Below are 16,677 nucleotides of genomic sequence, written 5' to 3' on the forward strand. Positions count from 1 at the left end.
ATATAGGTGTTTGAGCCCGTAAAACGTATCACAACGATGAACTCACCAGTAAAAGTGCAGTTTTTGTGTAAAAAAAAAATGCAAAGAACAAATAAAAACGCTAACTTTGGCCAGCGTTTGTGACTAAGTGGCTACTACAAAAGACTGGACATACAACATTTTGAATACTGTGGGTTGTCGTCTTTTACAAATGGTATGCCATGATGGGGTTAATTTTCATTCCTGGGCTAATATATGGTCTCAAAGGCAACATAGGCCCAGCAAACCAATCTGGCAAATCTCAATGTGCAAACATTCAAATGATGAAATGATGAAACATTTGACCCCTGTAAGTTTGCAAAAACCCATAAAACCTTTACATTGAGGACACTGTTGTACTCGGGAGATGTTGCTGAACACATATTGGGATGTTCTTTTTCAGTAACACATAACAGGAACTGAGAATCCATGCCTAAAGCACGATGTGAGTGAAAACACTAAAAAATGACTTCCCAAACATTTGACAAAGACTGGTGGTAGAATTAGTGCATGGAAAGTGTTAAAATAGTAGCGATGTGCATGGGCAAAAAATGTGGTTTGGTACATCATTCCGAATTTCAGCAATTCAGTTTGGCACTTCCGAAATTCGGGACTTCGGCAATTCGGGTAAGTGTAGGGTTAGGGGTAGGATTAGGGGTTGGGTTAGGGTTAGGGTAGGGTTAGGAGATGGGTAGGTTAGGGGGAGAGGTACCCTAACCCTACTCCTAATACAACCCTAACCCTACTCCTTACCCTACCCTAACTCTAACCCTACTCTTAGCCCAACCCTAACACTACTCTTTACCCAACCCCAATCCTACCACTACCAGTTTTTCCACTTTTCAGAACTCCGAAGCACTTCGGCACTTCCGAAAAGCATCCAAATGTCGGAAATGTGTGCGAATTTCCATTAGGACCGAACCGAATTGCACATGTCTATAAAATACCACCATTTGAAATACCCTAGGGTGTCTACTTTTCAAAAATATATGGTTTGATGGGGGTAAATTACACTGTCCGGCTTCAAAAATGTCCCAAATAGGACATGGGTGCATGATGACCAGCTATGAAAATTCCAAGTTGGAAAACTGGAATGTGCATCCTCCAAATAAGGTATTTTAGCCCCCAGAGAACCCAACACATCTATACATGGGTGGTATCACTGTACCCAGGAGATGTTGATGAATACATCTTGGGGTGTTCTTTGGCAGTAACCCGTAAAGTTCTCCGTACATGTATTTTTAAATTGCTATGTGTGTCAAAGAAAAATCACCTATTCTTTTTTTTTTTTTACTTTTTTTATTTGGCATAGATTGGTGGTAAAATGGTTGCATGAAAAGAGTCAAAATACCACAAGTTTAATACCTTAGGGTGTCTTCTTTTAAAAAAATATATACATGTGAATGGTTATTTAGGGATTTCTGACAGATATCCGTGTACAATGTAACGTGCGTTAATTTTGAAAAAAAAAAATGGTTTGTAAATAGCTACTTGTACTTATTGCCCTATAACTTTCCAAAAAAGCTAAGCACATGTTAACATTTGGTATTTCTAAACTCAGGACAAAATGTAGAAACTATTTAGCATGGGTGTTTTTGGGCGGTTGTATATGCGTAACAGATTTTGGTGGTCAAATTTAGAAAAAGTGTGGGTTTTCTAAAGAATTTTCATCATATTTTATAAAAAAATGTTATAGTAAATTATATGATATGATGAAAATAATGGTATCTTTAGAAAGATCATTTAATGGCGAGAAAATCTGAATATAATATGTGTGGGTACAGTAAATTAGTAAGAGGAAAATTACAGCTAAACACAAACACCCCAGAAATGTAAAAAAACCCTGGTCCTTAACGGTAAGAAAATAGAAAAATGGTCTGGTCACTAAGGGTTTAAATATACGCAACAACTGTTTGCCATTGTTTCATCATTCCTGCTATATATATATATATATATATATATATATTTGCAAAAGCACAGTGCTTGGCAAACAACATGTGAATTATATCACAAAGATGAAACATAGAATGTGACGGCAGATAAGAACCATTCGGCCCATCTAGTCTGCCCAGTTTTCTAAATACTTTCATTAGTCCCTGGCCTTATCTTATAGTTAGGATAGCCTTATGCCTATCCCACGCATGCTTAAACTCCTTTACTGTGTTAACCTCTACCACTTCAGCTGGAAGGCTATTCGATGCATCCACTACCCTCTCAGTAAAGTAATACTTCCTGATATTATTTTTAAACCTTTGCCCCTCTAATTTTAGACTATGTCCTTTTGTTGTGGTAGTTTTTCTTCTTTTAAATATAGTCTCCTCCTTTACTGTGTTGATTCCCTTTATGTATTTAAATGTTTCTATCATATCCCCCCTGTCTCGTCTTTCCTTCAAGCTATACATGTTAAGATCCTTTAACCTTTCCTGGTAAGTTTTATCCTGAAATCCATGAACCAGTTTAGTAGCCCTTCTTTGAACTCTCTCTAAGGTATCAATATCCTTCTGAAGATCTGGTCTCCAGTACTGTGTACAGTACTCCAAGTGAGGTCTCACCAGTGTTCTGTACAATGCAATGAGCACTTCCCTCTCTGAACCGTGTAACATACAGGTGATACTCGAAAAATTAGAATATCGTGAAAAAGTTCATTTATTTCAGTAATGCAACTTAACCCCTTAAGGACCAAACTTCTGGAATAAAAGGGAATCATGACATGTCACACATTTCATGTGTCCTTAAGGGGTTAAATGGGGAACCTAATATATGAAATAGACACATTACATGCAAAGCAAGATAGTTCAAGCTGTGATTTGTCATAAGTGCGATGATGGCTTATGACAGCTCATGAAAACCCCAAATCCACAATCTCAGTAAATTAGAATATTGTGAAAAGGTGCAATATTCTAGGCTCACAGTGTCCCACACTAATCAGCTAAGTAAGCCATAACACCGACAAAGGGTTTCTGATCCTTTAAATGGTCTCTCAGTCTGGTTCATTAGGAATCACAATCATGGGGAAGACTGCTGACTTGACAGTTGTGCAGAAAACCATCATTGACACCCTCCATAAGGAGGGAAAGCCTCAAAATGTAATTGCGAAGGAAGTTGGACGTTCCCAAAGTTCTGTATCAAAGCACATTAATAGAAAGTTATGTGGAAGGGAAAAGTGTGGAAGAAAAAGGTGCACAAGCAGCAGGGATGACCACAGCCTGGAGAGGATTGTCAGGAAAAGGCCATTCAAAAGTGTTGGGGACTTTCACTGAGGCTGGAGTCAGTGCATCAAGAGCCACCACACACAGACGGATACTGGACATGGGCTTCAGATGTCGTATTCCTCTTGTCAAGCCGCTCCTGAACAACAAACAACGTCAGAAGCGTCTTACCTGGGCTAAAGAAAAACAGACCTGGTCTGTTGCTCAGTGGTCCAAAGTCCTCTTTTCTGATGAGAGCAACTTTTGCATCTCATTTGGAAACCAAGGACCCAGAGTCTGGAGGAAGAATGGAGAGGCACACACTGCAAGATGCTTGAAGTCCAGTGTGACGTTTCCACAGTCTGTGTTGATTTGGGGAGCCATGTCATCTACTGGTGTTGGTCCACTGTACTTCATTAAGTCCGGGGTCAACGCAGCTGTCTACCAGGAGATTTTGGAGCACTTCATGCTTCCTTCCGCAGGCGAGCTTTATGGGGATGCTGACTTCATTTTCTAGCAGGACTTGGCACCTGCCCACACTGCCAAAAGCACCAAAGCCTGGTTAAATGACCGTGGAATTACAGTGCTTGATTGGCCAGCAAACTCGCCTGACTTGAACCCTATAGAAACTCTATGGGGCATTGCCAAGAGAAAGATTAGTGTCATGAGACCGAACAATGCAGAAGAGCAGAAGGCCGCTATTGAAGCATCCTGGTCTTCCATAATACCTCAGCAGTGCCACAGGCTGATAGCTTCCATGCCACGCCGCATTGAGGCAGTAATTGCTGCAAAAGGGGCCCAAACAAATCCATATGCATGCTTATACTTTTCAGAGGTCCGATATTGTTCTATGTACACTCCTTGTTTTATCTAATTTACAGAGATTGTGAATTTGGGGTTTTCATGAGCTGAAAGCCATAATCATCGCACTTATGACAAATCACAGTTGAACTATTTTGCTTTGCATGTAATGTGTCTATCTCATATATTAGTTTCCCCTTTTACGTTGCATTACTGAAATAAATGAACTTTTTCACGATATTCTAATTTTTTGAGTATCACCTGTGGAGTTTGAGTATCTTATAAATACTGAGTTTTTTTATTTATATTGTATTAAAACGCTTGTTTAATTTAAAGGGACACTATAGTCACCAGAATAACTACAGTTTAATGTAGCTGTTCTGGTGAGTATAATAGCTCCCTTCCGGCATTTTCATGTAAACACTGCCTTTTCAGAGAAAGGCAGTGTTTACATTACCCTAGGGACACCTCCAAGTGGCCACTCCTTCCTGGGGCTTCCTGGGTCAGGGCTGCACAGTAAGCAGCCCTGCCGTTCAGCGTTCCCACGTTCTGCATGGAGACGCTGAATTTTCCTCATGGAGATGCGTTGATTCAATGCATCTCTATGAGGAAGTCCTGATTAGCCAAAATGGCATTTGGCCCCGCCCTGTGCCTATTTTAAAGGGAAAGCATTGGATTGACTAAAAATTGCCAATTTAGATGAAGTCACAAAGGGGGCAGAGCCAGCTCCGGTGGACCCGCGCAGCGCTGGAATAAGGTGAGTTTTAAGCTTTTATAGAGGGTGAGGGGGGGCAAGCTACCTAAATTGTGGATTTAGCACTATAGGGTCAGGAATACATGTTTGTTTTCCTGACCCTGTAGTGATCCTTTAATATTGGAGAAATAGAACTGATGTACATTTGTGTTTTTTTTGTTTGTTTTTTTGTTTTATATATTTTTAATTCATTTTTGGATTTTGATTTTAATGTCTTTTATTTCTCAACTCTAGCAAATCCTTATATCAAATCAGATATTGTTTGTCCTAAGAGACTTACTGAAGAAGCTTAGTAAGCAATGCCAAGTGTTGAAGCAGTTGTCTGAAATCAGCAAAGACAACATGGGTAACATGAATTCTGTATTAGAAGGTAAGCAGGCTTTAATTTGATTTTGCATGTGACTTATAATATAGAAACCTACCCCTAAAGCTGATAAATCAGGCGGTTATTGATTGTTAGTGTGTTTTAGTGATTTTTAACGTGGTTAAAACTATGGGTTTGAGATAAATCAAATAGTTTGTCTCAATGCCTTCTATGAAGGTATTTTTCATAAGTGCCAGAGGTCTTACTCATGTGAGCCACACACTATGCTATGAGAACCTTTGCTTTGCAGAAGTATTCCCTGCCTCCACTACTCCTTAGGAAGAGCCTGGAGCTAAGCCAGATGCAGATACAGTAATATTAAAATCCTCTTTGCAGGATATTGCTATAGTGACAGAGGATCTGATTACACTTCATGTTGAAATAGCCCATACGTGCCTAGACCGTTTTTGTTGCATTAGGAGACTTTCTACTGGATGGGTGAATGTGTACCATGGGATCCATAACTGATTTGGTAGTTGTCTTCATAGCTGCTTGGCTGGATAACAAACAGCAGACTTAAAATAATTGGTGTGTGTGTGTGTGTGTGTGTCTCTCTCTCTCGAAAGAGAGAGAGAGAGATGTATAGATATATAGAGTTAGATATAGATGTATAGAGAGGTACAGATACAAAGATAAAGTATATTTGTAGAACAGCCAGACATTGGGGATTATTATTAGTACTGAGTGTTCCCATTTGTTATCTAGAAGACAAGTGTACCATCGCTCAATGCAGCAATGGCTGTCCTATCTAATCGACACTAATGCCTATTAACAACTATGGATTATGGGAGTTATAGCTGAACACCATTAGCTGTAATTTTTTTGCAGGGATACTTCTGGCATAGATATTTTCTTCTGATCATAACCTGAGGCAATTTACTAACTTTGCTCAACTAGTTTGTATCATAAGATTTGCATGAACGGTTTCACAAAAAACGGTAGTTGCTGATATACTTATGAAAAGAGCTTTTGTTAAAGTAATCCCGCCTAGCCTTGGATGGCTGTTAAACAAATAGACTTTCATGTGAAATGTTTCAGAACAGTTCAAAATATAGGTCTGAGGGCCAGCCCATGAGATCAGGTTTAATAAGTGAAAAACGGTAAGATATCATTGTCTTGGGAAACCAAAATTCTTTCATGGGAAGACATGTAAAGGCTTGCATACAGTTATGGGAGGATAATGAATTTAATAAATCTGATTTGCTCAGCTATTTTTTAGCTCTGCATCTTAATATGCTTTATGGTAGCTAAGGAGTTTAATGCCTTATGTCTGGGATTGGTAACTTAGGCACTACAGCTGCGTCATGGCTGAAATTCAACTAGTTAGCAGAGCATGATGGGATTTGGTCAGTATATGCTTCAGTGAAGAGATCACTTATTGTACTATTAAGTCAGGGAAGCTCAATAAGTAGATTCCCATATATTGTAAAACTTCAGCTTTCACAATGCTTTGTCATTCTAAAGGCGTGTAAAGCATCATGGAACTTGTAGTTCTGCAACATCTGGGGATCTACCTTGTATTAAGTGAACGGAAAAAATTACATTACGAAAATCAATGAATAAGCATAAATAATAAGTACTGGAATTTTCAAATACATTGTGTTGCCTGGGTTCCAACTCAGCATGGTCAAATGTCCATAAGTGCATAATACTTACTTTTGACTTTCATTTTAGTTTACCACAGCATTGTTGGGCAGGGGAGTTGCTAGTGGTCCAGCCACCAAGCAATGCCCCTGCCCTGTTGTAGAGGCATACTTGGCTATAGCGCAGTGCAGTGTAGCAGGCTATAAAGAGTATAAATGTAGCTTTCATCACTCATATGATAAATTCCATTGCCCCTTGTGAGAGGTTAAAATACTAAGCTAGGGCTCAACACAAGTTTCATCTATCCTGTGGTTCTGTATTTAACCTATGGGGAAAAAAAAAACATTGTAATCTATAAAGTGGGCCTTTGGAAACCAGAGATACCTATCAAGTTTGCCACTGCTTTATGACAATGTTGGGGAAATTGTTACTATAGAAAGACTTGTGTGGATAACCTTTTATAGTAAACTTTAAAGGGAAATCATAGAAACCAGAAATACTATAGCATGGCCCTTCATAGAAAAGGCAGTGTTTACATTGCTGCTTAGTAATACCTCTTGGTGCAGTCACCCAGACTGCCACTAGAGGTCCAACTAATTTAGTGCTGCGTTATGTGCAGCATCTTTGTTCAGCATCCCCACGCCCTGCATGATTGCTGAATGTCCCCTTAGGCATTGATTAAATGCATCTCTATGAAGAGATGCTGATTAGCGCAATGGCATTTTGCCGCACATGCACAATAGCCTCCTAATGCTTTCATATGGGAAAGCATTGGATTTGCTGAGATCATCAAGATTGATGATCTCAGCCATGGAGGCAGGTCCAGCCTCTGCAAGACCGGCGTAGCGATGGAGAAAGGATAAGTTTAAACACCTTTTAATTCTATTCTGTGGGGGGCTGTAGAACTAAACTGCCACTCCAGCACTATAGTGTTAGGAATACATGTTTGTATTCTTAACATTCTAGTGTTCCTTTATGTGCTACTTTGTCCGGTATTCTAATCTTCTATGTCGAACAATGTTGCAGATATTTCTGAACTACAGGCTGAACACCATGGGAAATGAAGTTCTGAAACATCTGCAGTACCAGTCATTTTTGATTGACGTAAGCTGCATAAGGCTTAACGGTAGTAGAAGTCTGACATTAAAATGCTTTTGGTAGCAAAACCAAAACATTGTTTTTTTGAGGGGGGGTTTTATTTGTAAATTTGTGTTTCAGAAGCTTTAGACTTATGTGTTGTGTTTTTTTATGTTTTTTTTAATTTCTTTTCTTTTTTTTTTTCTCCTTGTAGTCATTCCTGGGTTACACAGCATGCCATCACTGTTATCCCTATGGACAAAATGTTCCACACCGCAACAGGCATACCACACGTCTGCAGAAAACATGGTGAAGCAACTGGATGCAAATTTTGGCCAAACGGTAAATGAGGAATGTCCAGGGCTTGCAGAAACAGGTATGTCTGTATCCAGATTATATGATAACCATTATGTAAGTTTTATTTTTACGGAGGAGAATCAGGGGCTATAAGCAAAGGTTGTGGACAACCAATAAAGACATTTTAAAAATATTCATGTTGAAATTGAGTTTCCAATTTTGCCATTTTACCCTTGTATTTGGAAATTGCTTGCCAATTCTCCACATTACCTGTTTTAAGTATTAAAACTTATGTTTACTAGTATTATACCATGGTTTCTAAATCATGCTGTATTTTTTGTAAGTTTTGTTTTGTTTTTTTGTTGTGCGTAGAAGTAATGTATCTGTCTTTGTGTTGCAGTTTTCAGGATGCTAATAGCACAGATACTTGACAGAGAAGAACACATGCTGTCCACAAGTTTGACTATGGAAATAATTACAGTTTTTCAGTATTATAATTTTTTCACAAGCCATAACATCAGCGATCTTAAAAGCTATTTGATTCAGCTTTCCAAGGAAGGTAAATATATATTTTCGTTTGATTTCTACACGTCAAGTCAGTAATTTGATTACTCAAAAAAGTCATCTTTAAAGTAACAATTACAATTTTAAATGACCTTTTCGTCCTGACCTCTCTACTTGTGCTGTGATAACTAACATTGCAATGCTTTCCCAAACTCTTTCTAAGTAATAATTTGAGCAACCCACATCCTAAACCATGTTAATGGCTTTCAACACATTTCATTTAAAGGCCTTGTGTCTCCAACAAGAATTAGTAAAATCAGATTTAAAATGTTTTGCTCCAGGGAAAGACAATTATGCTCTTAATATATCTCCAGACATGAGTAGCCAGATTAGCTTGTCAAGCTTGCTTAAACTGGAAAAAAAAAACAACACAAAACCCCCCACAGATTTGTGTTTTGAACTCTCCTTATTTTGATATATGTCAGAGCTAATGTATGCACTAAAATGTCTTCAAAGCGCTATCATTAAGTACAGCTTATTGTAGTGATTAGAGTGTTTGTTTTAGGGAGCTCAGAATGTAGACATTTGTTAAAAAAAAATAATACATTCAATCAATCATACTTTTCTACTTAAAGGGACGCTCCAGGCACCCAGACCACTTCTGCCCATTGGAGTGGTCTGGGTGCCAACTCCCACTACCCTTAACCCTGCAACTGTAAATATTGCAGTTTTCATAAACTGCAATAATTACCTTGCAGGGTTAAGTCCTCCTCTAGTGGCTGTCTACTAGACAGCCACTAGAGGGCACTTCCTGGTTTATAGCACAGGTTTTCTGTGCTATAGCGTCGCTGGACCTCCAGCGTCGCTAAAATCCCCATAGGAAAGCATTTTCAATGCTTTCCTATGGAGAGGTCTAATGCGCGTGCGCGGCATTGCCGCGCATGCTCATTAGGTCTCCCCCGCTGGCGGCTGCGCTTGCGCAATCAGTCTCCCCCACCATATGTCGGTGGAGGAGGAGCGTGGGTGGACCCTAAACCAGCGCCGAGGGACATCAGCGCTGGTCTCAGGTAAGTCACTAACCCCTTCAGTAACATGGGATGGGGGTGTTTTCCTGGCACTGGAGTGTCCCTTTAAATGGCAGTATAGCTAATAAAAACCTATGGTTCTTATTGGGCTCAGCAACTGGAAGATGTTGTTTGGAATATATTCCACATTAAGCAAATGACTAAATTGCTTATTATCCCATTACCTTAGATGCATATTTTAATTCCTCCTAGCTTCCGCCCTAATCCTAGTGAGCATAGTAGGAGATGTAGTTAAGCAGAAAAAAAACACTTCTAGCACTTAATTGGATGGGACATAAATTCCCTGCAGAGTGATTTGCCTTTTGCATTTGCCTCTTAACAATTTCAGTAAGGTGAAGTGATTATGGTACTTAGGGTGATTGGGAGAGATTGGACTTCAATGAGATAAAGTAACAAACATATAGACCAGCGTTACCCAATAGGGTGTTCCAACCCTAGGGTTCCGCGAGCACAAAATTGGGGTTGCGCCGTGAATCGCCCCATCCAAGATGGTCGTTGCTCCCTGCTGTTCCCGGAAGGTCGAAACAGCAGAGATCACGCAACCGCGATCTAATTGCGAGATTGCCACACACTTATGCATGTCTGCCCTGTGTCAGCTCGCCCAGCGTCAGCCCACCCATTTAAGTTAAGAATTCCTCCCAGCCCTGTATTCCTTCATTCCTCTCTCCACCCAGCATTCATTAACTCTTGTCTCCTCCCAGGATTCCTTTACTCCTCTTTCCTCCCAGGGTTCTTTTACACCTCTCTCCTTCAGTATCCCTTCTCTCTTTCCTCCCAGTGTTCTTTTACTCCTCTCTCCTTCAGTATTCTCCCATTCCTCTCTCCCCTAGTGTTAAGCTAACTCTTTCTTTTCTCCAATATCAATCCATCTCTTTCTTCATTTGTCACACCATCTCTCTTCCCAGAATCGCTCTATTTATTTCCTCATCTCCCTCCATCTCCCCACTAGCGTATCTCTCTTGCACAGACCTCCATTACTGCTGTTTTAAAACTCAACACTGTGCACCATAATGAGAGCATGCATCTCTACTTATCTGGAGAGGCATTGTTACTATACACAAGCCAAGGGGTGTTATTCTGTATGTATATATTTTGTGGGAGTATATATTTTTTGTCAACATGAGCCAAAAACTTACAGACCAAGAATGGACAAATAAAAATCGCTAGCTTTATAAATAGACACACAAAAGGGCTGAATGAGATTTGATCTCACTTCCCTCATTATAAAGGAAACATGCACCATTAGCATTATAGACTGGTCATCCCACACTACAATCCAACACTGAACCTACAGATTTTAGCCTGAATTTTCAACTCACTACTTAAGTGAAGAAATTCCAAATTATAAGAATTGTTGAACAAGAACATAAAAGTTCCAGATTTTTTAAAATTTGTATTTATAAATAAATTATTTGAAGTGAATATTTTGGGGATATGTATTTCCTGCAACCTACCACTTAAATTTCTCCTTATTATTATCACCTCCCCCTCCCCCCCCCCCCCCCCCCATCCTTATCAACTAAACTTTGACATTTGGGGTCAGTGCATTTGTGGCTCAAGTAATTGGCTGCCTTTACACTGACTTGGCATATTGATCCAAGTGCAATATCTAATTTATTTAGTTAAATGCTCCATGTAGTTCCCTATTGTTCTCACAAGAGCAGGCATTTGACTTTTGGTTGAAGTGAAGCTTGCTTGCATAGTGACATTTAGTGTTTATGGGAGTAGCTGCAGTTTCTTCTAACTACCAAATAATTTCAAGAGTGAAATGAGAGTATCCACATAATTTTGGCAATTTCAAAACATTTTTTTTATTTCTTATTTACATATTTTATTTATATATATATATATATATATATATATATATGTGTGTGTGTATTTTTTTTTTTTTCTGCATACTATCAGTAGAAATCTGTGACACACCAAAAATTTTCCATTTTTTTCAATTTCCATTTAATTGGTAAGGCATTTGATTTGATTAGCTAGGTGCTTGCTATTGATTGTTGGTTAATTAGCTATGGTTTGCAAATAAGCCTAGCCCTACCCAGGGTTTAAACATTCCTTATGGGTGGTGATTTTAGTAGGTATATTATGGTTGTGGTCATTAGCTTGGCTAATATAGCTTGGTTGCTACTTCTAAGTGCTGCTTCTAAGTGTGTTGTTACAAACGCTGGTATATTAAGTACCCTGTTCGACGATTCCTCCCGAACTGCTAAGCATGAGTGATTATAGCTGCAGTTCGGGTGTAGATACGAATAGTTCCAGACGAATGCAGCCTCCAAGTAGTTTCTCCCCAGCAAGTAGACAGATACCCAAACATGAGCCTAGACTTCATGAAGGGTACAAAAGGAGTGAATCTTTATTGATGCCACACTGGCTTTTATGCAAGTCCCCATGCAAGGGGACCTCCCACATGGACCTAGGGTGGGACAGGGACACAAAGGTTACAATCAATAATATTTCAGTGACAAAGAGGAACACTCCCACTGCAAACAGACTATCCCCTCGTCTCTGCCTGTGAGATAATTGAGTCAGCTAAATGATAACTCAATTATCTCCAGGCAGTAAAAACATATTTTCCCCAAAACTTAGAAAGTACCCTAAAATACATAGTATCCCCATAACAGATATATCCCCTAATAACCCTGATCTGGGTGACCAACATATCCAAAAATCACCCAGATCAGTTCAGGGGTTTTCGAATTCTATGGAAGTCCCATTTGACCGACCGCACACAAGGCTACTGCCCAAAACAGTTCAATGAGTTTAGGCTATTTCGAAAATGTGAAAAAAACAAAACAAATAAATGCACGAACCGAGCCCCCTGATTCGTGGGAACAAAACTACTGAACAGCGCTCTCCTGGCTGCTCGGGAAAATGAAGCAGGCTTTCGTATGTTTTGACCGGTATTCGGGAAGTCGAGTGTCTTATTTTAGTTCCAGACACTCGACGACCAAGTCCCGCTGCCTCCTTTCGTGCAAACAAGATGGCCGCCGTTTTCTCTCTCACATGGCGTTCAGCTATACGAACGGCAGCCACCCGGAGAGAGCGCTCAATCAACAGTTCCCTTTGTAGATAATGAGCCAGGGGGGTGGTCGGTGTTCAGCAGTTTCAGCTACCGAACCAATAAAACATAAAAAGTTCCGAATGGACATAAGTCTTGAATAAAAGGCTCTTTTCTACACATGTGTGATTGGAGATATTCTGGAGAGAAACTGGAGGTAATCTGAGGTATACAGGAGGACAGCAAAAAATTTATATTTGTTTGATTTAAATTATTCACCTCATTAAAATGACAGACTTAGTTCAGTATAATAGTTGTTATGCATTTGTTTCACGTTCTTCTTTTTGAAGATTTGGATTGTGTCTAATCTGTAGACAGTTCTCTATATTGCAGCAGGAGATTGTATTTTTGAAGTCTGAGATTTGGACATTATCTGGTAAACAAACGCAGGCTGGAACTGCTGCAAAGCCACTGCCGCAGAGACGTATTAGGAATGGCAGATGGATTACTGTAGGATTTGGTAGACTTAGAGTTGTGGATAAAAGGCATGTTGCACAGTCTGTTGCTCTACACAATTCATTTTCTGCACTTTCAGAGTGTAATGGTGTTATGGAGACAGGCTCAGGCACCAGGTGTAGTGGTGTTATGGAGACAGGCACTGAGGGTTGTGGTGTTGTGAGAGACAGGCTCAGGCACAGAGGGTAGTGGTGTTGTGGAGACAGGCTCAGGCACCTGGTGTAGTGGTGTTGTGGAGACAGGCTCGGAGACTATGATGAGGCCTAATAGAAAGCATATGTTATTGGGGATTCTATCATAAGAGGTGTGGAGCTGGACAATGGTGGTCTTGTGAGATGTCTTCCCGGAGCTATTGCTCACAGAGACAGGAGACTTATTTGTAATATTGTTAAGCGAGCAAAGCAGGAAGGGGAATTGGATGTACTTGTCCATCTAGGGAAAAATGACTTGGCTTGCAATGAGGTTTCAGAAGTAAAGGAAGTTTTTAGTGTTTTTGCCAATGATATACGGCAGGTTGCTTCCACACTGTCATTCTGTGAAGTTCTACCAGTGCATAACACTCAGAACGATAGGCGGATGCTTAATAGGGACTTTATAGGGGCTTGGTGAATGGTGTCGGGAGCAAGGATTTGGCTTTATTTCTCATGGTAGCTCTGTTTGGAATGGAAATAAACTGTAGAAAAAAGATGGTTTGCATCTTTCTCTAAAGGGAATACATGTTCTCAGTGAGCAGTTCAGAGGTTTTCTAGGATGTATTTAAACTAGGAGGGTGGGGCAAAAGGGTGATAAAACATCAATCCAATTGCCCCCCAAAACAAGTGTGTTAAAAAATGATACGCTTAGTCATGTCTGTAAATGCTCGCAGTTTAGGGAATAAGATCCATGAACTTGTGGCAATAATGGCAACTTACAATGTAGATTTAGTTGCTGCTACTGAGATATGGTATAATGAGAAAAATGACTGGGACATAGCAATACCAGGGTACTCTTTATATAGAAAAGACAGGGAAGGCTAGAAAGGGGGAAGGGTGGCCCTATATGTGAAGGATAGCGAACATAGTCCGTTTGGGTTACGTTAGAATTTGGTAATCACACAGTAACTCGTGTAGGTGTAAAATATATAGGCCCCCAGGACAAATAGAAGAGTTAGATAATCTACTAGTTGAGGAAATAACTTCCCCCTTCATTGTCATTTTAGCTATCATCATGGGTGACTTTAATCTTCCTGATGTCAATTGGAAAAACAAAATAGCTGCTTGTGCCAGGAGCACACATATTCTAAACTGGGATTGTCTCTAAAACAAGTCGTTGAGGAGCCAACTCGTAAAGAGGCCATACTAGATTTAGTGTTAACAAATGGAGATTTGGTATCAGATATTACTGTAGGTGAAAGTTTAGGATCCAGTGATCATCAGTCAGTGTGGTTTAATTTAAGAACAGTGACTGAGTCACATCACACAAAAGCAAAAGTTTTAGACTTTAGAAAAACAGACTTTTCTAAAATTAGAATATGTGTAAAGGAGTCATTATCAGACTGGAGCAATTTGAATGGGAGTCCAAGAGAAATAGGATTATTTAAAAGTTGCACTGCTGAAGGCAATAGAAAATTGCATTAGGCTTGTCAGTAAAAGTAAAAAAATTCAAGAAACCACTGTGGTTCCCCCGCAGATGTGGCCAAAATAGTAAAAAACAAAAAAGTTAGCATTTAGTAATTATAAAAAATAAACAAAGTGAGGAAGACAGAATAATCTATAAGATTAGGCAGAAAGAGGCTAAGCAAGTTATAAGAGCTTCCAAATCACACACAGAAGAGAAAATAGCACAGTCAGTAAAAAAAAAAAAAGGGACAAAACATTTTTTAGATACATAAATGAGAAAAGGAAAGTAAAACAAGGATTAGTTAGATTAAAAACAAAGGAAGGTATGAAGAAGAGGATAAAGGTCTAGCTGACTGCCTCAATGAATATTTTTGTTCAGTATTTACAGATGAAAATAAAAGGAAAGGGGCCTCAGTGATGATACTAAGATATGTAACAGGGTTAATGTTCCAAGAGGGATAAGCCAAATGGCAAATGATTTAGGTAAACTAGAAAAATGGTCAGAGTTGTGGCAACTGACATTTAATGTGGATAAGTGCAAGATAATGCATCTTGGACGTAAAAACCCAAGGGCAGGGGGGCGTGGTCTGCAGCCGAGCGAGCTGGACGTGTCTGGCTAGAGCTCCGCTGTAACCACAGTGCCAACGGCTAACAAAGGCTGAAATTCGATATTTTTCGATATATTTTCCGACTCACCAGTGCAGGGGACCGGGATGGAAAAGAGGAATCAAAGAAAACCGGTGAAAAAACCCTCGGAATCGGTGACTTCGGTCCCCGATATGTTTGCGGCCTCACGAGCCGCGAGGCTATCCACCCAAGATGGCGGTCGGGACGGCCCGGGGACACCTACCTCTCCTGCGAGCCCCGGCAGCGGTGCTGCTGCAGGGGCATTGGACTCGGAGGCCAGCCAAATATTGGCCAAACTATCGGAGGTACGCACATACCTGGCCACAGAAATTGTCCGCACTACGACGGAAGTGAAGGCCGAAATCCAAGCCCTGGGTACGAGGACGGCGGCTCTCGAACAAAGGATGGAGTCTACAGTACAGGCCCACAACGAGTCCGCTGCACAAATAAACTCCTTAACGTCCCAACTGCAGATGGCCGCAGCGGCGATAGATGACCTTGGCAACAGGTCGCGGCGGAATAATATCCGCCTCCGTGGCCTTCCGGAACAGGAGGGAGAGGGGTCCCTGGTGGAAGTGGTCTCGAAGATCTTTAGACCGCTTCTCCCCGATGTGCCAGAACACCTATGGCACATCGAGCGGGCTCACCGGGCGCTTCGTGCCAGGAGGGCGGATGATAAGAGACCGAGAGACGTAATTATTAAATTTCTGTCCTTCCAGACAAAGGAAGCATTGATGAAACGTGGCAGAGAAGGCCCAATTATGTATAACGGGACAGACCTTGCTTTGTATCAGGACTTAACCCCTGCCACCTTGAAGAAAAGACGAGACTGGCGTCCTGTTACGGAAATCTTACAAATGGAATCCATTAAATATGCATGGGGTCACCCTTTTCGACTATTGGCCTTCAAAAATGGTCGCACGAAAGTCCTCCATGCTGATGGCGATCCGGCTGCGTTCCTATCTGAGCTCGGGATTCGTATACCGGAGGGTTTCGCGGTTCTGAGGTCTTCGGCGGAGGTCCTCCCTGCCTTACCTCGGGAGTGGTACACGGCAGGCGAATGATTTCGGATCCTCTAACTCGGCATTGGGTGAGCGGCCGGTGGCCCAGAGCGGTGAGCTATTCCGGGTGGGCTCTTATTGTTTGGGAGGGGGATTGCGGGAATCCCTCATCCTCCCCACTTTTGTTTTTTCACCCGGGACCCGGGGGCCCCTTATAGAATTGCCCAGTAATGTTTTTCTTCCTTCCATCGGGGGGGGG

The 16,677-nt window shown here is 40.8% G+C and overlaps 1 protein-coding gene across 1 annotated transcript in view; it reads left to right on the forward strand.

Annotated features, from left to right (window-relative positions):
* RIPOR2 (RHO family interacting cell polarization regulator 2) overlaps positions 1-16,677 on the forward strand; it is a 215,268-nt gene that overhangs the window by 158,145 nt on the left and 40,446 nt on the right. Inside the window, exons 17-19 of the mRNA XM_063451670.1 lie at positions 4,996-5,131; positions 8,001-8,162; positions 8,484-8,642. Coding sequence (XP_063307740.1) covers positions 4,996-5,131; positions 8,001-8,162; positions 8,484-8,642 — 457 coding nt within the window. The remainder of the gene's footprint in view (positions 1-4,995; positions 5,132-8,000; positions 8,163-8,483; positions 8,643-16,677) is intronic.

Source organism: Pelobates fuscus, chromosome 4 (genome assembly GCF_036172605.1).
Source record: "Pelobates fuscus isolate aPelFus1 chromosome 4, aPelFus1.pri, whole genome shotgun sequence".
Lineage (NCBI taxonomy): Eukaryota > Metazoa > Chordata > Amphibia > Anura > Pelobatidae > Pelobates > Pelobates fuscus.